The 24,985-nt window shown below is 47.8% G+C and overlaps 1 protein-coding gene across 2 annotated transcripts in view; it reads left to right on the top strand.

The window, feature by feature from the left end:
- The window catches only part of TENT2 (terminal nucleotidyltransferase 2), a 144,832-nt gene extending 131,481 nt beyond the window's left edge, over positions 1-13,351 (top strand). For both annotated transcript variants that reach the window (XM_063963497.1, XM_063963501.1), the window contains 3 exons: positions 9,734-9,825; positions 11,148-11,227; positions 12,858-13,351. In XM_063963497.1, the coding sequence (XP_063819567.1) occupies positions 9,734-9,825; positions 11,148-11,227; positions 12,858-12,938 (253 nt within the window). In that variant the 3' untranslated portion in view covers positions 12,939-13,351. The remainder of the gene's footprint in view (positions 1-9,733; positions 9,826-11,147; positions 11,228-12,857) is intronic.
- The last annotated feature ends 11,634 nt before the right edge of the window (positions 13,352-24,985 follow it).

Here is a 24,985-nt window from a genome sequence, read left to right as displayed (position 1 = left end):
GGCTTTCCACGGCCCCGAGGATTTTCACCAAGGTGATGGCGGAGATGATGGTGCTCCTGCGCAGGCAGGGAGTCACAATTATCCCATACTTGGACGATCTCCTGATAAAAGCAAGATCGAGAGATCAATTGCAGAAGAGCGTGTCACTCTCCAGGAGAGTGCTACAACAACACGGTTGGATTCTCAATCTGCCAAAGTCACAATTGATTCCAACGACTCGACTATCATTCCTAGGCATGATTCTGGACACAGAACAGAAGAGGGTTTTTCTCCCGATGGAAAAAGCCCAGGACCTCCAGAACATGGTCAGAGACTTGCTAAAACCAAAAAGAGTTGTCTGTTCATCAATGCACTCGAGTTCTGGGGAAAATGGTGGCAGCCTACGAGGCCATCCCCTTCGGCAGGTTTCATGCAAGGACGTTTCAGTGGGACCTCCTGGACAAGTGGTCAGGGTCCCATCTACAAATACATCAGAAGATAAGCCTGTCCCCCCGGGCCAGGGTGTCTCTCCTGTGGTGGCTGCAAAGTGCTCACCTTCCAGAAGGTCGCAGGTTCGGCATTCAAGACTGGGTTCTGGTGACCACGGACGCGAGCCTCCGAGGATGGGGAGCAGTCACACAAGGAAGAAATTTTTAGGGGCTATGGTCAAGCCACGAGGCTTGTCTACACATCAACGTACTGGAATTGAGGGCCATATACAATGGCCTACGACAAGCGGAGAATCTTCTTTGCGACCTACTGGTTCTGATTCAATCAGACGTCACAGCCGTGGCTCATGTAAACCGCCAAGGCGGGACAAGTAGTAGAGTGGCAATGGCGGAAGCCACCAGGATTCTTCGCTGGGCGGAAAAATCACGTAAGCGCTCTGTCAGCAGTCTTCATTCCGGGAGTGGACAACTGGGAAGCAGACTTCCTCAGCAGACACGATCTCCATCCAGGAGAGTGGGGACTTCATCAAGACGTTTTCACAGAGCTAACAAGTCTTTGGGGAATTCCTCACATAGACATGATGGCGTCACGCCTCAACAAGAAGCTTCGGAGGTATTGTGCCAGGTCAAGGGACCCTCAGGCAGTAGCGGTAGACGCCCTGGTGACACCTTGGGTGTTTCAGTCGGTCTATGTGTTCCCCCCTCTTCCTCTCATCTCAAAAATATTGAGAATCATAAGACAAAAAAGAGTGAAAACAATCCTCATTGTTCCAGATTGGCCTCGAAGGGCCTGGTATTCAGATCTTCAGGAGATGCTCACAGAAGATCCATGGCCTCTTCCTCTCAGGGAGGACCTGTTACAACAGGGGCCCTGCGTGTTCCAAGACTTACCGCGGTTACGTTTGACGGCATGGCGGTTGAACACTGAATCCTAGCTGGGAAAGGTATTCCGGAGGAAGTCATCCCTACTCTGATAAAGGCTAGGAAGGAGGTGACTGCAAAACATTATCACCGTATCTGGAGGAAATATGTTTCTTGGTGTGAAGCCAAGAATGCTCCTACGGAAGATTTCCATCTGGGCCATTTTCTCCACTTTCTACAGACCGGAGTGGATATGGGCCTAAAATTAGGCTCCATTAAGGTACAGATTTCGGCCCTGTCTATTTTTTTTCAGAAGGAATTGGCTTCTCTCCCAGAAGTCCAGACTTTTGTAAAGGGAGTGCTGCACATCCAGCCTCCTTTTGTGCCCCCAGTGGCACCTTGGGACCTTAACGTGGTGTTACGGTTCCTGAAGTCTCACTGGTTTGAACCTCTTCAAACGGTTGAATTGAAATTTCTCACTTGGAAGGTGGTCATGTTGTTGGCCTTGGCATCTGCAAGGCGGGTGTCCGAATTGGCGGTCTTGTCTCACAAGAGCCCCTATTTTGACCTTCCATGTGGATAGAGCAGAGTTGAGGACTCGTCCTCAATTTTTGCATAAGGTGGTTTCTTCATTTCATATGAACCAACCTATTGTGGTGCCTGTGGCTACGGGTGACTTGGAGGATTCCAAGTCCCTGGATGTGGTCAGGGCCTTAAAAATCTATGTAGCCAGGACGGCTTGGGTTAGGAAAACAGAAGCACTGTTTGTCCAGTATGCAGCCAACAAAGTTGGCGCTCCTGCTTCGAAGAAGACTATTGCTCGCTGGATCTGTAACACGATTCAGCAGGCTCATTCTATGGCGGGTTTGCCGTTAACAAATTCAGTAAAGGCCCATTCCACTAGGAAGGTTGGCTCTTCTTGGGCGGCTGCCCGAGGCGTCTCGGCTTTACAGCTTTGCCGAGCAGCTACCTGGTCAGGTTCAAACACTTTTGCAAAGTTCTATAAGTTTGATACCCTGGCTGATGAGGACCTTGCGTTTGCTCAGTTGGTGCTGCAGAGTCGTCCGCACTCTCCCGCCCGGTCTGGAGCTTTGGTATAAACCCCATGGTCCTTACGGAGTCCCCAGCATCCTCTAGGACGTAAGAGAAAAATAAGATTTTACTTACCGGTAAATCTATTTCTCGTAGTCCGTAGAGGATGCTGGGACTCCGTAAGGACCATGGGGAATAGACTGGCTCCGCAGGAGATAGGGCACTTTAAGAAAGCTTCGGATTCTGGGTGTGCACTGGCTCCTCCCTCTATGACCCTCCTCCAGACCTCAGTTAGGGAAACTGTGCCCAGAGGAGATGGACAGTACGAGGAAGGATTTTTGGAAATCTAAGGGCGAGATTCATACCAGCCACACCAATCACACCATATAACTTGTGATAACTTACCCAGTTAACAGTATGAACAACAACATAGCCACGGTATCACCGAAAACTATAACATAACCCTTATGTAAGCAATAACTATTAACTATATACAAGTCTTGCAGAAGAAGTCCGCACTTGATACAGGCGCCCAGCATCCTCTATGGACTACGAGAAATAGGTTTACCGGTAAGTAAAATCTTATTTTCTCTAACGTCCTTGAGGATGCTGGGACTCCGTAAGGACCATGGGGATTATACCAAAGCTCCCAAACGGGCGGGAGAGTGCGGATGACTCTGCAGCACCGATTGAGCAAACAGGAGGTCCTCCTCAGCCAGGGTATCAAACTTATAGAACTTTGCAAAGGTGTTCGACCCCGACCAAGTAGCTGCTCGGCACAACTGTAATGCCGAGACCCCTCGGGCAGCCGCCCAAGAAGAGCCCACTTTCCTAGTGGAGTGGGCCTTAACCGATTTCGGTAACGGCAATCCTGTTGTAGAATGTGCCTGCTGAATCGTGTTACAGATCCAGCGAGCAATAGTCTGCTTTGAAGCAGGGGCGCCAACCTTGTTGGCCGCATACAGAACAAACATAGCTTCAGTCTTCCTGATCCGAGTCGTTCTGGTCACATAAAGCTTCAAAGCCCTGACTACATCCAGGGACTCAGAATCCTCCAAGTCCCTTGTAGCCACAGGCACGACAATAGGTTGGTTCACATGAAAAGATGAGACCACTTTTGGCAGAAAGTGAGGACGAGTCCTCAACTCTGCCCTATCCACGTGAAAAACCAAGTATGGGCTTTTATGCGATAAAGCTGCCAATCCTGAAACACGTCTCGCCGAAGCTAACGCCAACAACATGACCACTTTCCATGTGAGGTATTTCAACTCCACAGTTTTAAGTGGTTCAAACCAAGGTGACTTGAGGAAACGTAACACCACGTTAAGATCCCAAGGCGCCACCGGAGGCACAAAGGGAGGCTGAATATGCAGCACCCCCTTCACAAAAGTCTGTACCTCAGGAAGAGAGGCTAATTCTCTTTGAAAGAAAATGGATAAGGCCGAAATCTGGACCTTTATGGACCCTAATTTTAGGCCCAAGGTCACTCCTGTTTGAAGGAAGTGAAGTAGACGGCCCAAATGGAACTCCTCCGTAGGAGCAGCTCTGGCCTCACACCAAGAAACCTATTTCCGCCATATACGGTGATAATGTTTTAACGTCACGTCTTTCCTAGCCTTGATCAGGGTAGGAATGACTTCCTCCGGAATTCCTTTTTCCGATAGGATCCGGCGTTCAACCGCCATGCCGTCAAACGCAGCCGCGGTAAGTCTTGGAACAGACAGGGCCCCTGCTGCAGCAGGTCCTGCCTTAGAGGAAGAGGCCACGGATCTTCTGTGAGCAACTCTTGTAGTTCCGGATACCAAGTCCTCCGTGGCCAATCTGGAACAATGAGGATTGTTCTGACCCTGCTTATTCTTACAATTCTCAACACCTTGGGTATGAGAGGAAGAGGAGGAAACACATAGACCGATCTGAACACCCAAGGTGTCACCAGAGCGTCTACTGCTACCGCCTGAGGGTCCCTTGACCTGGCGCAATACCGCTTTAGCTTTTTGTTGAGACGGGACGCCATCATGTCTATTTGAGGCAGGCCCCACCGATCCGCGATCTGTGCAAAGACTTCTTGATGAAGTCCCCACTCCCCCGGATGCAGGTCGTGCCTGCTGAGGAAGTCCGCTTCCCAGTTGTCCACCCCCGGGATGAACACCGCGGACAGTGCGCTTACATGGCCTTCCGCCCAGCGTAGAATCCTGGTCGCTTCTGCCATGGCCACTCTGCTCCTTGTTCCGCCTTGGCGGTTTATATGAGCCACTGCCGTGACATTGTCTGATTGAATCAGAACCGGTCTTCTCTGAAGTAAGTTCTCCGCTTGGCGCAGGGCGTTGTATATGGCCCTCAACTCCAGGACGTTGATGTGGAGACAAGTCTCCAGGCTTGACCAGAGACCTTGGAAATTTCTTCTCAGTGCCACTGCTCCCCAGCCTCGGAGGCTTGCGTCCGTGGTTACCAGGACCCAGTCCTGAATGCCGAACCTGCGACCCTCTAAAAGGTGAGCACTGTTCAGCCACCACAGGAGAGATACCCTGGTCCTGGGAGACAGGGTGATCCTTTGATGCATTTGTAAATGGGACCCGGACCACTTGTCCAAAAGGTCCCATTGAAAAGTCCTCGCATGGAATCTGCCGAAAGGGATGGCCTCGTATGAAGCCACCATCTTCCCCAGGACCCGCGTGCACTGATGCACTGAAACCTTCTTTGGTTTCAATAGGTTCCTGACCATGGTCATGAGTTCCTGAACCTTTTCGATCGGAAGAAAAACCTTTTTCTGGTCTGTGTCTTAGGATCAGGCCCAGAAAGGTCAGACGCGTTGTAGGAACTAGCTGAGACTTCGGTATATTGAGAATCCAGCCGTGTAGCTGCAACGTCTCATGGACAGACACACGCTGTCCAGCAACTTCTCCCGAGATCTCGCCTTTATTAGGAGATCGTCCAAGTATGGGATAATTGTGACCCCCCCTGCCTGCGCAGGAGCACCATCATTTCCGCCATTACCTTGGTGAAAATCCTCGGGGCCGTGGAAAGCCCAAACGGCAACGTCTAAAATTGGTAGTGACCGTCCTGCACTGCAAATCTCAGGAATGTCTGATGAGGGGAGAATATTGGAACTTGAAGGTATGCATCCTTATGTCCAGGGACACCATCCAATCCCCCCCCTCCAGGCTGGCGATGACCACCCGGAGTGATTCCATTTTGAACTTGAGCCTTTTCAAGTACAAGTTCAGAGATTTCAGGTTTAAAATGGGTCTGACCGAACCGTCGGGTTTCGGGACCACAAACAGGGTTGAATAATATCCCTCTCCCTGCTGGAGATGAGGAACTGTGACAATCACCTGTTGAACATACAATTTTTGGATTGCTGTCAACACTGACTCCCTCTCTGACGGGGAAGTCGGCAGAGCCGATTTGAAAAACCGGCGAGAAGGCAAGTCTTCGAATTCCAGCCTGTATCCCTGAGCAACAATCTCTATTGCCCAGGGATCCACCAACGATTGAACCCAGACGTGGCTGAAAAACCGAAGACGAGCCCCCACCAGATCTGCCTCCCCCCGGGAAGCCCCAGCGTCATGCGGTGGATTTTGCAGACGCAGGGGAGGACTTCTGCTCTTGGGAACTAGCTGTGTGCAGCTACTTTCCCCTGCCTTTTCCTCTGGTAACAAAGGACGATCCCCGCACCTTCTTGTTTTTATTGGAACGAAAGGACTGCATTTGATAATGAGGTGCCTTCTTAGTATGCTGCGGGGGGACATAAGGTAAGAAATTCGACTTACCAGCCGTAGCCGTAGAGACTAGGTCCGAGAGGCCGTCTCCAAACAACTCCTCCCCCTTGTACGGCAAGGACTCCATGTGCCGCTTAGAATCGGCATCTCCCGTCCACTGCCAGGTCCACAGGAGTCGACTAGCAGAAATAGACATAGCATTTATTCTGGAGCTTAATAAACAAATGTCTCTCTGAGCATCTCTCATATACAAGGCAGCATCTCTGATATGCTCTATGGTCATTTGAATGGCATCCCTATCTAAGGTGTCAATCTCCGCAGATAAGGAATCTGCCCATGCCACAACTGCACTACAAACCCAGGCCGACGCCATAGCCGGTCTAGCAATAGTACCGGAGTGAGTGTAAATGTGCTTCAAGGTAATTTCCTGCCTGCGATCAGCCGGTTCCTTGAGGGAAGCCGTATCCTGAGAAGGCAGTGCCACCTTTTTGGACAAGCGTGTCAGCGCCTTGTCCACTCTTGGTGAAGATTCCCAGCGTATCCTATCCGTTTGTGGAAAGGGATACGCCATAAGAATCCTTTTGGGAACTTGTGGTCTCCTATCTGGAGAGTCCCAAGCCTTTTCGCACAATTCATTTAACTCAAATGATGATGGAAAAGTGACTTAAGGCTTTTTCTCTTTATACATGTGTACCCTCGTGTCAGGGACAGGGGGTTCCTCAGTAATATGCAAAACCACTTTAATGGCCATAATCATGTACCGTATACCCTTAGCCACCTTCGGCTGTAATTTTGCATCTTCATAGTCGACACGAGTCAGAATCTGTGTCGGTATCTGTGTCATCGATCTGAGATATGGTGCGCTTCTGAGACCCCGACGGGCCTGGCGCTACAGGGACAGGCATGGACTGGGTACCTGACTGATCCCTAGCTTCTGCCTTGTCTAACCTTTTATGCAATAGATTTACATTTGCATTCAAGACATTCAGCATATCCACCCATTCCGGTGTCGGCGTTGCCGACGGCGACCTGACATTCAAGCACTCCCCCTCCACCGTAAGCGAGCCTTCCTCGTCAAACATGTCGACACGCGTACCGACACACTTCACACACACACACACACACACACACACACACACACACACACACACGGAACTCCTTTTCTGAAGACAGTATCCCTGTCAAGGCCCTTTGGAGAGAGAGAGAGTATGCCAGCACACACCCCAGCGCAATAACCATATGTAAACCGCCAATTATGTGCCCCCCCCCCCTCTCTTTTAAGCACCCTTTCACCGTGTGTAAGCAGGGGAGAGTCCGGGGAGCTTCCCCTCAGCAGTGCTGTGGAGAGAAAATGGCGCTGGTGAGTGCTGAGGGAGAAGCCCCGCACCCTCGGTGGCGGGCTTCTGTCCCGCTCAAACTTAGGAAAATATGGCGGGGACTCTTTTATATACATGTACAGAGCCCACCTGTACATGTATATAGTCTTTTTGCCATGCAGAGGTTTATATTGCTGCCCAGGGCGCCCCCCCCCCCCTACGCCCTGCACCCTTACAGTGACCGGAGTGTGTGAGGTGTATGGGAGCAATGACGTACAGCTGCAGTGCTGTGCGTTACCTCAGTGAAGCTGAAGGCTTCTGCCGCCTGAGACGTCTTCTGACTTTTGTACTTCTGGCTCTGTGAGGAGAACGGAGGCGCGGCTCCGGGGGTGGACGCCCAGTAAGAACCTGCGTTCACCCCCTCTGGAGCTAATGGTGTCCAGTAGCCGAGGAAGCAGAGCCTATCTTTGACAAGAAGGTCTGCTCCTCTCTCCCCAGTCCCTCGATGCAGGGAGCCTGTTGCCAGCAGTGCTCCCTGTGAAAAAGTAGTAAAAAGTAGAAGAAAAATCCAAACAAAAATGCTTTTAGGCAGAGAACTCTAGAGAGCTCTCTGCAGTGCACCCATCTTGCTCTGGGCACAGTGTAAAACTGAGGTCTGGAGGAGGGTCATAAAGGGAGGAGCCAGTGCACACCCAGAATCCAAAGCTTTCTTAAAGTGCCCTATCTCCTGCGGAGCCCGTCTATTCCCCATGGTCCTTACGGAGTCCCAGCATCCTCAAGGACGTTAGAGAAATAAGATTTTAAACCTACCGGTAAATCTTTTTCTCCTAGTCCGTAGAGGATGCTGGGAGCCCATCCCAGTGCGGACGAAATCTGCAAGGATTGTATATAGTTGTTGCTTCCATAAGGGTTATGTTACAGTTGAGATCAGTCTTTAGCTGATACTGTTTTTTGTTCATACTGTTAACTGGTTGCGTATATTCCATGTTATACGGTGTGGATGGTGTGGGCTGGTATGAATCTTGCCCTTAGATTAACAAAATCCTTTCCTTGTACTGTCCGTCTCCTGGGCACAGTTTCTCTAACTGAGGTCTGGAGGAGGGGCATAGAGGGAGGAGCCAGTGCACACCCATTCTAAAGTTCTTTATAGTGCCCATATCTCCTGCGGAGCCCGTCTATACCCCATGGTCCTTACGGAGTCCCCAGCATCCTCTACGGACTAGGAGAAAAAGATTTACCGGTAGGTTTAAAATTTTATTTTCCTTCATTTTTTTAACTTTTTCATACTTTACGATCCACATGGACTACGATTGGGAATAGTAAGCTGTGCCGAGCGCAGCTGTAGCGGAGCACCTTGCCCAAAGCCTGGCGAGCCATGCGAGGGGACACTGTGCACTAATTGATGTTCCCAGTCACTTTCCGAAGAAAACTACACCAAAAAAAGTGAAGAAAAAAAAATCATGGCGACCCTTTTCCATGGCGACCAATAGTGATCGACCTAATGACTGTCTACAAATAGTGGTCGACCTAATGACCCATACCCAGAGAAAACATACAAAGCTTGCATCCCTCTCATGCTTTTTCCTGGCTCTGCCAGGGTTCCTTGAGCTTATTTCTGTGCCGTCTTTCATGGAGGGACATAATCACTTTGTTTCAAAGAGGGAGAGAGTGGTGTGGGGCAGTTAATGAATTAGTGACCCATGGGATTGCGGCGCATGGATAAGGGTTAGCATTTTATCACATCTAGCTGGGTTTTGTTTTTCATGGAGTTATCCCAATTTACTGGCTTTTGTGTACACTCCTGCAACTTTTACTGATTACATTGTGGTGCGTGTTCTAACATTTTCTGGTGCTTCTGAGTGATGTCTTTACCTCATTAGGCAGAGATGTGTTTTTCTTGTTACCGTCCATATAGTTATTCTATTTACAATGTACAGGAGAGCTTTTGTATCCAAGGGCAACCTAAAAAAACACACTTTGCTTTAACTTTGTAGCCTCTACTGGGGTATGCCAGTAGTGTATGTATACCATCAGGCAATGCGTTTGAGGAAAGTTTCTGGTGGTTATGGCCATCAGAAGTTTGGTGTGCCTTAAATTCACTGGATATAAGATGTAGGAATCAAAAGGGCAGGCTTTGAGGGCTACAGAGCAAGATTAGGAACATGCTACTAATTCTGGGCACATTGTGGTACTTGGTGGGGTTTGCCCCATTCTGTGTATATACAAGGTTAAGTGCTCTTTCTGTGTTCCACTGGTTGGCTGGTGAAATTCATTCCAAAAATTATTATTTTTTTAAATTTGAAAATGTTTAATAAAATCTGACCGTTATTTAATTGTATGGACTTGTCTTTACTTGTGAGAACTTTCTCTTTATTAGCTGGAAAAACAAGACCATTTCTGTCCGAGAAGGTAAAGCTCTCCAGAGAACGGACGGCATTGAATGGAGGAACAAATACATCTGTGTGGAAGGTGAGGCGGATATGTCTTGGCACCTTCACTGCCAGGGTTCCGATTCCACATTTGCACCTCGGGGAAGGCCTCTGCATTCTCCAATTTGTGCTGTGCTGCATCTGCGTTCTGTTGCAAATTACTTTATTACCTGTTTATATAGCGCACATATTCTGCAGCGTTTTACAGAGAATATTTGGCCATTCACATCAGTCCCTGCCTAGTGGAGCTCACACTCCCCTACCACATGTATACACACACATTCACCCAAGGGTTAATTATGTTAGCAGCCAATTAACCTACCAGTATATTTTTGGATTGTGGGAGGAAACCAGAGGAAAACCACGCAAGCATGGGGAGAATATACAAACTTCACACAGCTAGGGTCATGGTTGGAATCAAACCTATGACCTCAGTGCTGTGAAGCAGTAACGCTAACCATTTCACCATCCATTACTTTTATTATTTACTCCATACAAGGGAACTTTAGATGTTTCTTTTTAACCCATACACAAATATATGCTAAAATTATGGCCCATTATAGGAACAGGAAAAAGGGAGCGACATTTGAAAAGGAAAAATGCACTTGATTCATTTCCAGATCTACTTTTTACAAAATTGATTTAAACCACAAACTCTATTCTGTACATTTTGGATTCCCTATACACTGGATGATGACGTTTGCAGCGATGGCCGATGTGTACCCATTTGGAGGTGTAGCCTACGCTGTGAGACACCATATATTAGGATATCCTGGCTGTTGTGAGAGGTGTAACACTGGGGGGCTGATCATCACCAGGACTCCAGTAAGAGAGGGGTGGAGTCTCTGGTGTATCCTGTATGTCATCCAGGCTCCATGTGGACAGCAGTTTCTGTAGACACATCTTAGCGCAATATAGGAGCAGCTGCCTGTTGATGCTGAAGCTATGTGATTGGTCATTTAAGTGAGATACAGGTCACTGTTAACTTCTACATTGGTGGCAGGAAAATAACCTCAGTGACGGTGTTAACGGAAAGGCCTTGGTGTATGGCTTTATGTCCATCATGTAAACATAAAGTCCGGAGGCTCTTGTGTTTCCGCTCACTCGGACCTTGCTTGTCTACAGCTTCCTACCCCTCAGAAGATGACGTCTTATTTCTTCTTGTATTGAGCTGTAATAAGCTTTGCAGTCAGGGTTGACGAGGGGGGTAAGACAGTGGGGCAAAGTGAGAACTACAGCATACGGTTTGTTTGCCAACAACTGATAATGACTATTGTATAAAGGGAGGTGACATAAAGAGACTGGGTGCATTTTCTGCCACGTGCTTCTAAATTTAATATCGCAATTTGTTTCGGTTTTCAGAGCCATTTGACAGAACGAACACTGCTAGAGCTGTACATGAGAAATACAAATTTGACATGATTCAGGAGGAATTCATGAAGGTAAGAGTAAGAATTTGTGCAGCTAGATCTAATCCTTACAAGTACTTGCTGCTGTTCAGATGTAATAGGGAGAGCTCTTTGGCATCACATGGAGAAAAGCAGACTGTTGCCATGTGGCCCTACAATGTTCTGAGAGAATGTTCCGTGCTCACTACATCAGTGACCATGTTTGCGCACGGACTCCCGGTTCCTGCTGATAGAGAACTTAGTAAATAAGTGTGACACTACACGCTTCCTCATACATCATTGCTGCAGTTGTGCCAAACAGCCCCATGTCCCATGAGAGACTGATAGCATTGGGCGTCTTTTTTTTGCTGATGATTAATTTGATATGTGACACTTAAATATATGTGTGCCACTGATTCTCTCACTCATACAAAGCGCTACAATGTAGTAGCCGCAGCTTTTTCCAATATAAGTTCCGTTGTGCTCTGTATACAGACTCAGTCACATATATACAAGTGTTGCATATCAAATTAATCAGCAGAGTCTCCTTGTGTCAGTCTTATCGCTTTGCGACCTATACACATTTTCGGCAAAAATAAGACACCAGACGCTAGCAGAGTTGCACAGACCCTGTTGGCTCACTCACGCCAGGCATCTCATGCTGCGTAGTGTATTGAGGCTTGATGTAGGAGAACACATGAGTATGTGTGACTGTTAGGGTGTGTACACACGGTGAGATATTTTTTTCGATTTTGACTATATAGTCAAAATCGCAAGTAAAGTTAGTGCAGATCGCAAGGTGAAAGTCACTTTGCGATCCCGATGCGCGGTCCCGCCAGGTCGGCATAGCAAGAAAAGATAGACTGTGCAGGCTAGTCAATCCTTGCTAGATCGGTGTACTATCTAGTTCATCTCACATGTCAATGACATCTCACATAAGCCAAAATCGTAAGCACACATAGTCCATATCTCAAGAAAAGTTAGTCAAAATCGGTGGTGCTGAGCTCCGGGGAGTTCAAGGGAAATCGCAAGTGAAAATCGGGCATAGCAAGGATCTCACTGTGTGTACACACCCTAACTGGTTCTGACACGGGGACAGATTCTGAGACTGGAGCAAAGCAAAAATAAAAGCCAGTAACTTTGCACCTGGAACATATCCTGTTACAGTGCGAGGGGTGCCAATACATTTATTGTTCATGCATGCAGGGTAAATGCTGTCTGCTTTTGCATGTAGCCCACGTCCATGGCTATGGCTCTTACTGTTTAAGGTTAGAGGATAAACTGTACCCCCAAGCTCTAGTGTACATTAAAGATATGATAAAATACAGTAACCTTTTGCTGTGACAATCATCCATGTCGGCAGCTCCATCATGGGGCTGCCACAGTCTCCTGCTGTAGCCCTTCGCTGGTACTTTGGTGAGCCTTCAACTGCAAGCAGTTATATAAGCCTATTTTTTATTTTATTTTTTTATGTAGTTTTCAACAGGTCATATATCTTATTTTGCTAATTTCTTTATATATGTATATATATATATATATATGTGTGTGTGTGTGTATGTATATATATGTATATGTGTATGTGTGTGTGTATATGTATATGTATATATATATATATATATATATATATATATATATATAATATCTATACCTATATCACAAACATTTTTTTACCTTCAATTTCCAGGCATGGGTCAGATTGAGAGACAACAGAGACCTAAACAGTGTGCTACCTTTACGAGGAATTATTGGGATGCAAAAAAGATAGCGTCTTGCAACTGGACCTCTCTCTGAACCCCTACTGTTCATCTGCAATATTCTCGCACCTCAAAACATTTTCTTTCTTTTTTTCGTAAACCCTCAAGATGCATTTAAATATAAAACAAACTTTTAGGGTAAAAGTTGTGTACAGTGTATTCCTTTTTATTGTATGTTTTGCTGTACTGTGTATATCGGGTGGTTGTTGTACCGTGGCTTAGATTAACTGCGAGAGTGAATCATTACAATTCTTTTTTTTTTTTTTTTTCCCTGTTCAGAAATTTGTTCTAGAATTGCACTACACATTGATCAGATGTAGTCACCTCAGCCTGTATGAATATATGGCTATCCCTTTCCAATGTACTACTCTTCAATGTTGAAGATGATTAACAATTAAATAAAAGCTCCAATATGTTTACCTCATTAGTTGCTGTTTTCTAAGTCTTCCAGATCTTTTGCATTGGAACTAACCTTCCATTGTTTTCCTACCCCTAAATTATATTGGTGTGAGAGGAGTCAAAGGATTATGAAAATTATTGTGTGATTTCTTCTACCTGCAGGAACGAAAGCATTGTACATAATGGTTGACAACAGTTGTAGCCATCTAGCAAAAGAGGGATTAAAGGGCCTTTAAGACTATAACATTTAAAGTTCTAATATATAAATACATAAAAAATATAAATATATATCCAACTTTAACAGGATATTTGTTCTGTATTGTACTGTAGGTGACAACTTGCTGTGCCAGAAGGTTTCAACATGCAGCCCTCCAGCTGTTGTGGAACTACATATACCAGCATGGTCTACTACAGTTTTAGCATGCCCTAATGCAGTGATGGCTAACATTGACACTCCAGCTGTTGTTGAACTACACATCCCAGCATGCCCTGCTACAGTTTTGCTATTTGGCCATGCTAAAACTGATGCAGGTCATGCTGGGATGTGTAGTTCAACAGCTGCAGTGTCAATGTTAGTCATCACTGCCCTAATGACAAAACTATGGCAGGGCATGCTGGGATGTGTAGTTTTTACCACAGCTGGAGGGCCGCATGTTGCTCCTGGCGTAGAAGGTGGTCACATGCCTTGTAGTGTATCAGAAAGTAAATCTGGTTAAACTGTCTGTCCTGAGATCACAACTTTAGTTACAAAACATGAATTTCTACGAGAGGATTTTTAGTGGTCCTTTAACTCCTAAAATGGAATCTGCCGTTGCTCTAAACTAGCTTAAAATGTTACTGCTACTAAAATTTTATTTTCCTTAAATATATAAATATAAATTATATCTGTTCCCTAATATAAGTGATTGGCTGGGAAATCATGAAAATGATTTTAATTTCTCTATGCCACATTTTTGGGCCACAATGTTCATTAGGAGTAATCCTGGGCACCACAGACATCTCTGAGCTTTTCCTGCAGTGCTCCATTATCTCCATGGGGAGATAACGCAATTGGTGAAGTGCCTGAGGCTGTCCTGTCCTGAATGGTGTTTTGCCTCAAACCTCTTCTAGCACAGACTGTGCTTCTGTCAGTTTGTTAAAATTGTTACTTTCCATTTTGTTGGTCATGAGTTCTGTATAATGTTGGTTTTGTTCTTTTCTTTTGTATAATGGCACATGGAATAAAGTTTGCCAAAAGTAAATGAACCTTTGTGTTTTGTAGTTTTAAATCTGTAAGTTCACAAAGCAACAAGATGTTTTCTATAAATTCCGTTTTTACAGTTCTAAAGTTAAGATGTCTCAAATTGTAACATCCTATATAAGAAAAGGCTAACGCTGCTCTTCACCTCTATGGGGCGAATTCAAGTGTTTTGCACGCCGGCGGTGACTAGATGGCACCTGACTGAGCAATTCAAGTGTAGTTCCGTTTGGGCGTGCACAGCCAGCCACTAATGCCGACATTACTGTTGTGATGTTCTGTCATTTTGATGGGTCGGTAACTAGTATAAATAATATTAGCTTTTAGTGAGGTGTGAGATCCTGTGAAACTTTGGTAAAACAGCGGTGGAATTTCAAATATTAAATATCTAGTATGTATTATAAACAAGGACATATTTATTGTTTACTTCCATGTCCCCCTAAGTCAGGCATGTCCAAACTGCGGCCCTCCAGCTGTTGAGAAACTACACATCCCAGCATGCCCTGACACAGCTTTAGCATTCTCTGACAGCAAAACTGTCAGGACATGCTGAGATATGTAGTTTCACAACAGCTGGAGGGACGCAGTTTGGACATGAGTGCCCTAAGTGATCATCATCTTAAACCCGTAGACTGTCTGAATGCTAATCTTATTTTGCGTGAAACTGTGCCCATTTATAAAACTGTCGATCAGGTAGTGACAACTGCAAAAAGGTTGGCTGTATGAACGGTTTCTCATATGTCCTAGAGGATGCTGGGGACTCCGTAAGGACCATGGGGTATAGACTGGATCCGCAGGAGACATGGGCACACTATAAGACTTTGAATGGGTGTGAACTGGCTCCTCCCTCTATGCCCCTCCTCCAGACTCCAGTTAGATTCTGTGCCCAGGAGAGACTGGTCACACACTAGGGGAGCTCTACTGAGTTTCTCTGGAAAGACTTTGTTAGATTTTTTCTTTTCAGAGAGACCTGCTGGCTACAGGCGCTCTGCTTCGTGGGACTGAGGGGAGAGAAGTCAGACCTACTTCTGTGAGTTAAAGGCTCTGCTTCTTAGGCTACTGGACACCATTAGCTCCAGAGGGTTCGATCACTTGGTGTGCCTAGCTGCTTGTTCCCGGTCCCGCGCCGTCAACCCCCTCACAGAAGCCAGAAGAAAGAAAACGGGTGAGTATTGGAAGAAAAGAAGACTTCAGTGACGGCAGAAGACTTCAGGTCTCGGAGGTACCGCGCAGCGGTCGCGCTGCGTGCCAATGCTCCCACTCACAAGCGGCACTATAAGGGTGCAGGGCGGGCAGCAATATACCTCTTCCTGACACTGGCAAAGTACGTATACAGTGCATAGGCACTGTATACGGACCCCCGCCAGTATAAATATAAAATCTATTGGCAGGGCTGAAGCGCGCCAAAAGGGATATATATTTCTCTGACGTCCTAGTGGATGCTGGGTACTCCGTAAGGACCATGGGGAATAGACGGGCTCCGCAGGAGACTGGGCACTCTTTAAAGAAAGATTAGGTACTACATCTGGTGTGCACTGGCTCCTCCCTCTATGCCCCTCCTCCAGACCTCGGTTAGAATCTGTGCCCGGCCAGAGCTGGATGCACTTAGTGGGCTCTCCTGAGTTCACTAAAAAGAAAGTATTTGTTAGGTTTTTTATTTTCAGTGAGATCTGCTGGCAACAGACTCACTGCTACGTGGGACTTAGGGGAGAGAAGCAAACCTACCTGCTTGCAGCTAGCTTGTGCTTCTAAGGCTACTGGACACCATTAGCTCCAGAGGGATCGAACACAGGGCCCGACCTCGATCGTCCGTTCCCGGAGCCGCGCCGCCGTCCCCCTTGCAGAGCCAGAAGACAGAAGATTCCGGAGAAAATCGGCGGCTGAAGACTCCGGTCTTCAATAAGGTAGCGCACAGCACTGCAGCTGTGCGCCATTGCTCCCACAGCACACCACACGCTCCGGTCACTGGTGGGTGCAGGGCGCTGGGGGGGGGGGGGGGGGGCGCCCTGGGCTGCAATTAGTATACCTTAAGTGGCAAAATGCACATAATACAGTTCTAAACTGTATATGTGCCTAATCCCCCGCCATAATTATTATTAAAAAAGCGGGAGAAGCCCGCCGCTAAAGGGGCGGGGCTATCTTCCTCAGCACAGCCGGCGCCATTTTCTCTTCACAGCTCCGCTGGAAGGACGCTCCCCAGGCTCTCCCCTGCAGTATACACTACGGAAAGGGTAAAAAAGAGAGGGGGGGCACATAAATGAAGGCGCAAATTGTGATATAAGCAGCTATTGGGGGAAAATTCACTTTGTGTATAGTGTAAATCCCTCTGTTATATAGCGCTCTGGTGTGTGCTGGCTTACTCTCTGTCTCCCCAAAGGACTTTGTGGGGTCCTGTCCTCAGTCAGAGCATTCCCTGTGTGTGTGTGCGGTGTGTCGGTACGGCTGTGTCGACATGTTTGATGAGGACGCTTACGTGGAGGCGGAGCAGGTGCCGATAAGTGTGATGTCGCCCCCTGCGGGGCCGACACCTGAGTGGATGGATATGTGGAAGGTATTAACAGACAGTGTCAACTCCTTGCATAAAAGGTTCGATGACGCAGCTTTGGGACAGCCGGCATCTCAGCCCGCGCCTGCCCAGGCATCTCAGAGGCCATCAGGGGCTCAAAAACGCCCGCTACCTCAGATGGCAGACACAGATGTCGACACGGAGTCTGACTCCAGTGTCGACGAGGATGAGACAAATGTACAATCCACAAGGGCCATCCGATGCATGATTACGGCAATGAAAAATGTGTTGCACATTTCTGACATTAACCCGGTAACCACAAAAAAAGGGTATTATGTTTGGGGAGAAAAAGCAGCCAGTGACTTTTCCCCCATCTGATGAGTTAAATGAATTGTGTGAAGAAGCGTGGGGTTCCCCAGATAAGAAACTAGTGATTTCTAAGCGGTTACTAATGGCGTACCCTTTCCCGCCAACGGATAGGTTACGCTGGGAGACATCCCCTAGGGTGGACAAGGCGCTCACACGCTTATCAAAAAAGGTGGCACTGCCGTCTCAGGATACGGCCGCCTTAAAGGAGCCTGCAGATAGAAAGCAGGAGGCTATCCTGAAGTCTGTGTATACACACTCAGGTACTATACTGAGACCTGCTATTGCTTCAGCATGGATGTGTAGTGCTGCAGCAGCATGGTCTGATTCCCTGTCTGATAACATTGATTCCCTTGACAGGGACACTATTTTGCTAACCATAGAGCATATTAAAGACGTAGTCTTATATATGAGGGATGCACAGAGGGACATTTGCCGGCTGGCATCTAGAATTAATGCAATGTCCATTTCTGCCAGGAGAGTATTATGGACTCTGCAGTGGACAGTTGATTCTGATTCTAAAAGGCACATGGAGGTTTTGCCTTATAAGGGTGAGGAATTGTTTGGGGACGGTCTCTCGGACCTCGTATCCACAGCAACAGCTGGGAAGTCGACTTTTTTACCTCCGGTTCCCTCACAGCCCAAGAAAGCACCGTATTATCAAGTACAGTCCTTTCGGCCTCAGAAAGGCAAGCGGGTCAGAGGCGCGTCCTTTCTGCCCAGAGGCAGGGGTAGAGGGAAAAAGCTGCACCAGACAGCCAGTTCCCAGGAACAAAAATCCTCCCCTGCTTCCACTAAGTCCACCGCATGACGCTGGGGCTCCACAGGTGGAGCCAGGTGCGGTGGGGGCCCGTCTCCGGAACTTCAGCGACCAGTGGGTTCGCTCACAGGTGGATCTCTGGGTTCTACAAGTGGTATCTCAGGGATACAAGCTGGAGTTCGAGACGTCTCCCCCTCGCCGTTACCTCAAATCAGCCTTGCCAGCTACTCCCAAGGACAGGGAGGTAGTACTGGCGGCAATTCACAAGCTGTACCTCCAGCAGGTGATAATCAAAGTTCCCCTCCTTCAACAGGGACGGGGTTACTATTCCACAATGTTTGTGGTACCGAAACCAGACAGTTCGGTGAGACCCATTCTAAATTTGAAATCCTTGAACACATATAAGGAAGTTCAAGTCCAAAATGGACTCGTTCAGGGCGGTTATTGCAAGCCTGGAAGAGGGGGATTATATGGTATCACTGGACATCAAGGATGCTTACCTACATGTCCCCATTTACCCACCTCACCAGGAGTACCTCCGATTTGTGGTACAGGACTGCCATTACCAATTCCAGACGTTGCCGTTTGGTCTGTCCACGGCACCGAGGGTATTTACCAAGGTAATGGCCGAAATGATGATACTCCTTCGAAAGAAGGGAGTTATAATTATCCCGTACTTGGACAATCTCCTTATATAGGCGAGGTCCAAGGAGCAGTTGTTGGTCGGAGTAGCACTATCTCAGGAAGTGCTACAACAGCATGGCTGGATTCTGAATATCCCAAAGTTGCAGCTGGTTCCTACGACGCGTCTGCTGTTCTTGGGTATGATTCTGGACACCAAACAGAAGGTGTTTCTCCCGGAGGAGAAGGCCAAGGAGTTGTCATCTCTGGTCAGAGACCTCCTAAAACCAAAACAGGTGTCGGTGCATCACTGCACGCGAGTCCTGGGAAAGATGGTAGCTTCTTACGAAGCAATTCCCTTCGGCAGGTTCCATGCAAGGATCTTTCAGTGGGATCTGTTAGACAAGTGGTCCGGATCGCATCTTCAGATGCATCGGCTGATCACCCTGTCCCCGAGGGCCAGGGTGTCTCTGCTGTGGTGGCTGCAGAGTGCTCATCTTCTCGAGGGCCGCAGATTCGGCATACAGGACTGGGTCCTGGTGACCACGGATGCAAGCCTCCGAGGTTGGGGGGCAGTCACTCAGGGAAGAAACTTCCAAGCACAATGGTCGAGTCAGGAGACTTCCCTACACATAAATATTCTGGAACTAAGGGCCATTTACAATGCCCTAAGTCAAGCAAAACCCCTGCTTCAAAACCAGCCGGTGCTGATTCAGTCAGACAACATCACGGCGGTCGCCCATGTAAACCGACAGGGCGGCACAAGAAGCAGGATGGCAATGGCAGAAGCCACAAGGATTCTCCGATGGGCGGAGAATCACGTGATAGCACTGTCAGCAGTGTTCATTCCGGGAGTGGACAACTGGGAAGCAGATTTCCTCAGCAGGCACGACCTCCACCCGGGAGAGTGGGGACTTCATCCAGAAGTCTTCCAGCTGATTGTAAATCGTTGGGAAAGGCCACAGGTGGACATGATGGCGTCCCGCCTCAACAAAAAGCTAAAAAGATATTGCGCCAGGTCAAGGGACCCTCAGGCGATAGCTGTGGACGCTCTAGTGACACCGTGGGTGTACCAATCGGTTTATGTGTTCCCTCCTCTTCCTCTCATACCAAAGGTACTGTGGATAATAAGAAAGAGAGGAGTAAGAACTATACTCATCGTTCCGGATTGGCCAAGAAGAACTTGGTACCCGGAACTACAAGAAATGATCTCAGAGGACCCTTGGCCTCTGCCGTTCCGACAGGACCTGCTACAGCAGGGGCCCTGTCTGTTCCAAGACTTACCGCGGCTGCGTTTGACGGCATGGCGGTTGAACGCCGGATCCTGATGGAAAAGGGCATTCCGGTTGAAGTCATTCCTACGCTGATAAAAGCTAGGAAGGATGTGACGGCAAAACATTATCACCGCATATGGCGAAAATATGTTGCTTGGTGTGAGGCTATGAAGGCCCCAACAGAGGAATTTCAGCTGGGTCGATTTCTGCACTTCCTACAGTCAGGAGTGACTATGGGCCTAAAATTGGGATCCATAAAAGTCCAGATTTCGGCCCTGTCTATTTTCTTACAAAAAGAATTGGCTTCACTCCCTGAAGTTCAGACGTTTGTTAAGGGAGTGCTGCATATTCAGCCCCCTTTTGTGCCTCCAGTGGCACCTTGGGATCTCAACGTTGTGTTGGATTTTCTAAAATCACATTGGTTTGAGCCACTTCAGACCGTGGAGCTAAAATATCTCACGTGGAAAGTGGTCATGCTATTGGCCTTAGCTTCGGCTAGGCGTGTGTCAGAATTGGCGGCTTTGTCATGTAAAAGCCCCTATCTGATCTTCCATATGGACAGGGCAGAATTGAGGACTCGTCCCCAATTTCTCCCTAAGGTGGTATCGGCGTTTAATTTGAACCAACCTATTGTGGTGCCTGCGGCTACTTGGGACTTGGAGGATTCCAAGTTGCTGGACGTAGTCCGGGCCCTGAAAATCTATGTTTCCAGGACGGCTAGAGTCAGAAAAACTGACTCGCTGTTTATCCTGCATGCACCCAACAAGCTGGGTGCTCCTGCTTCTAAGCAGACTATTGCTCGCTGGATCTGTAGCACGATTCAGCAGGCTCATTCTGCAGCTGGACTGCCGCATCCTAAATCAGTAAAAGCCCATTCCACGAGGAAAGTGGGCTCTTCTTGGGCGGCTGCCAGAGGGGGTCTCGGCTTTACAACTTTGCCAAGCTGCTACCTGGTTGGGATCAAACACGTTTGCAAACTTCTACAAGTTTGATACCCTGGCTGAGGAGGACCTTGAGTTTGCTCATTCGGTGCTGCAGAGTCATCCGCACTCTCCCGCCCGTTTGGGAGCTTTGGTATAATCCCCATGGTCCTTACGGAGTACCCAGCATCCACTAGGACGTCAGAGAAAATAAGAATTTACTCACCGGTAATTCTATTTCTCGTAGTCCGTAGTAGATGCTGGGAGCCCGTCCCAAGTGCGGATTTCTGCAATACTTGTATATAGTTATTGCTTAACTATAGGGTTATTGTTCTGAGCCATCTGTTGAATGAGGCTCAGCTGTTGTTCATACTGTTAACTGGGTATAGTTATCACAAGTTGTACGGTGTGATTGGTGTGGCTGGTATGAGTCTTACCCTGGATTCCAAATCCTTTCCTAGTAATGTCAGCTCTTCCGGGCACAGTTTCCCTAACTGAGGTCTGGAGGAGGGGCATAGAGGGAGGAGCCAGTGCACACCAGATGTAGTACCTAATCTTTCTTTAAAGAGTGACCAGTCTCCTGCGGAGCCCGTCTGTTCCCCATGGTCCTTACGGAGTACCCAGCATCCACTACGGACTACGAGAAATAGAATTACCGGTGAGTAAATTCTTATTATTATAATGTGCGTGTTGTTGAGTGGTGATTGTGTTCTGTGTTTTCCCTGTCATATACCCATTATAGCTTTTATAGTACACATGTGTTGACATGTGTGAATGCTCTGACACAAAATGGCTATGGGAATCCCTCTGTCGGCATTGCCGACTCCTGATGGTACTTGGGTCTGTAGATCAAGTGTCGTCAGGTCCGTAGTTGTATGCTTTTTTTCAAAAGTAGACACTGTATGGGTGACACAGTAGTATGTGGGTGACCTGTCGGCACCAACTGTTATTACTGGGTGTAAATTAACATGAAGTAAATAACCTATGCTTGTATAGGGTACGGTTCCATGGGCCTGTAGCTCTAGCACAGACGTGGTTTATTTGTGGGGAAATGATATTAAATTTATGTGTATATACTTCCCTCGAACCCCTCGGGGTCGCAAGCATGTTATTTTTACCTAGTGACTACTCCCTGTTGTCGACGAATACTCTGTTTTATGTCGACCTTAAGGTTTACTGGTCAGATCCACAACTTGGGCATTCAGTACATGGTCGTACACATTCAGCACACATTAATATCACAAGAGACCCTGGGGTTCTAGACAAAATACTTTTATATGTATGAGATATATGTGTGTATGTATGTATGTGTGTGTGTATATATATATATATATATATATATATATATATATATATATATTTCTCTGACGTCCTAGTGGATGCTGGGAACTCCGTAAGGACCATGGGGAATAGACGGGCTCCGCAGGAGACTGGGCACTCTTAAAAGAAAGATTAGGTACTATATCTGGTGTGCACTGGCTCCCCCCTCTATGCCCCTCCTCCAGACCTCAGTTAGAATCTGTGCCCGGCCAGAGCTGGATGCACCTAGTGGGCTCTCCTGAGCTCGCTAGAAAAGAAAGTATTTTAGGTTTTTTATTTTCAGTGAGATCTGCTGGCAACAGACTCACTGCTACGAGGGACTGAGGGGAGAGAAGCAAACCTACCTGCTTGCAGCTAGCTTGTGCTTCTAAGGCTACTGGACACCATTAGCTCCAGAGGGTTCGAACACAGGGCCCGACCTCGATCGTATGTTCCCGAAGCCGCGCCGCCGTCCCCCTTGCAGAGCCAGAAGACGGAAGATAAAGATGAAAATCGGCGGCTGAAGACTCCTGTCTTCATTAAGGTAGCGCACAGCACTGCAGTTGTGCGCCATTGCTCCCATAGCACACCACGCACTCCGGTCACTGTTGGGTGCAGGGCGCGGGGGGGGGGGCGCGGCGCGGGGGGGGGCAGCAATTAGTTTACCTGTTTGGCAAAATAGCACATAATACAGTGTATAACACTGTATATGTGCAAAAACCCCCGCCATTAACATTATAAAAAGCGGGAGAAGCCTGCCGCTGAGGGGGCGGGGCTATCTTCCTCAGCACAGCCAGCGCCATTTTTTCTTCACAGCTCAGCTGGAAGGACGCTCCCCAGGCTCTCCCCTGCAGTATCAAGTACAACAAGGGTAAAAAAGAGAGGGGGGGGGGCACATAAATTTAGGCGCAGTTGTGTTAATAAGCAGCTATTGGGAAAAATCACTCAGTATAGTGAAAATCCCTGTGTTATATAGCGCTGTGATGTGTGCTGGCATACTCTGTCTCCCCAAAGGACTTTGTGGGGTCCTGTCCTCAGTCAGAGCATTCCCTGTGTGTGTGCGGTGTCGGTACGGCTGTGTCGACATGTTTGATGAGGAGGGCTACGTGGAGGCGGAGCAGGAGCCGATAAGTGTGATGTCGCTCCCTACGGGGCCGATACCGGAGTGGATGGATATGTGGAAGGTATTAACCGACAGTGTCAACTCTTTACATAAAAGGTTTGATGACGTAACAGCCTTGGGACAGCTGGCATCTCAGCCCGCGCCTGCCCAGGCGTCTCAGAGGCCATCAGGGGCTCAAAAACGCCCGCTAGCTCAGATGGCAGACACAGATGTCGACACGGAGTCTGACTCCAGTGTAGACGAGGATGAGCGGCGCCCTGAGGGCAATATATGACACCTTGGCTGGCAAATCTACATCATATATAGTCCTAGAGGCTATATAGATGTAAAAATACCCCTGCCAGTATTCCCGAAAAAGCGGGAGAAGTCAGCCGATAAAGGGGCGGGGCTATCTCCCTCAGCACACTGGCGCCATTTTATCTTCACAGTGCAGCTGGAAGATAGCTCCCCAGGCTCTCCCCTGTAGTTTTCAGGCTCAAAGGGTTAAAAAGAGAGGGGGGGCACTAAATTTAGGCGCAATATATGTATACAAGCAGCTATTGGGGGAAAAATCACTCAGTTATAGTGTTAATCCCTGCATTATATAGCGCTCTGGTGTGTGCTGGCATACTCTCTCTCTGTCTCCCCAAAGGACTTTGTGGGGTCCTGTCCTCAGTCAGAGCATTCCCTGTGTGTGTGCGGTGTGTCGGTACGGCTGTGTCGACATGTTGGATGAGGAAGGTTACGTGGAGGCGGAGCAGAGGCCGATAAATGGGAGTGGATAGATAGGTGGAAGGTATTAACTGACAATGTCAACTCCTTACATAAAAGGCTGGATGACGTAACAGCTGTGGGACAGCCGGCTTCTCAGCCCGCGCCTGCCCAGGCGTCTCAAAGGCCATCAGGGGCTCAAAAAACGCCCGTTACCTCAGATGGCAGACACAGATGTCGACACGGAGTCTGACTCCAGTGTCGACGAGGTTGAGATATATATACACAATCCACTAGGAACATCCGTTGCATGATCTTGGCAATGATAAATGTGTTACGCATTTCTGACATGAACCCAAGTACCACATAAAAGGGGTTTTATTTTTGGGGAGAAAAAGCAGCCAGTGTTTTGTTCCCCCATCAGATGAGTGAATGAAGTGTGTAAGGAAGCGTGGGTTCCCCCGATAAGAAACTGGTGATTTCTAATAAGTTACTGATGGCGTACCCTTTCCCGCCAGAGGATAGGTCACGTTGGGAGATATCCCCTAGGGTGGATAAGGCGCTCACACGTTTGTCAAAAAAGGTGGCACTGCCGTCTTAGGATACGGCCACCTTGAAGGAGCCTGCTGATAAAAAGCAGGAGGCTATCCTGAAGTCTGTATATACACACTCAGGTACTATACTGAGACCTAAAATTGCCTCAGCATAAATAGTGCTGCTGCAGCGTGGTCTGATACCCTGTCAGATAATGTTAATACCCTAGACAGGGATAATATTTTGCTAACATAGAGCATATTAAAGACGTCGTCTTATATGAAGGATGCACAGAGGATATTTGCCGGCTGGCATCCAGAATTAATGCA

This window comes from Pseudophryne corroboree, chromosome 1 (assembly GCF_028390025.1).
Source record: "Pseudophryne corroboree isolate aPseCor3 chromosome 1, aPseCor3.hap2, whole genome shotgun sequence".
In the NCBI taxonomy this organism is placed as follows: domain Eukaryota; kingdom Metazoa; phylum Chordata; class Amphibia; order Anura; family Myobatrachidae; genus Pseudophryne; species Pseudophryne corroboree.
Note: the sequence above shows the minus strand (reverse complement) of the source record. Positions and strands in the feature narration are given on the sequence as shown.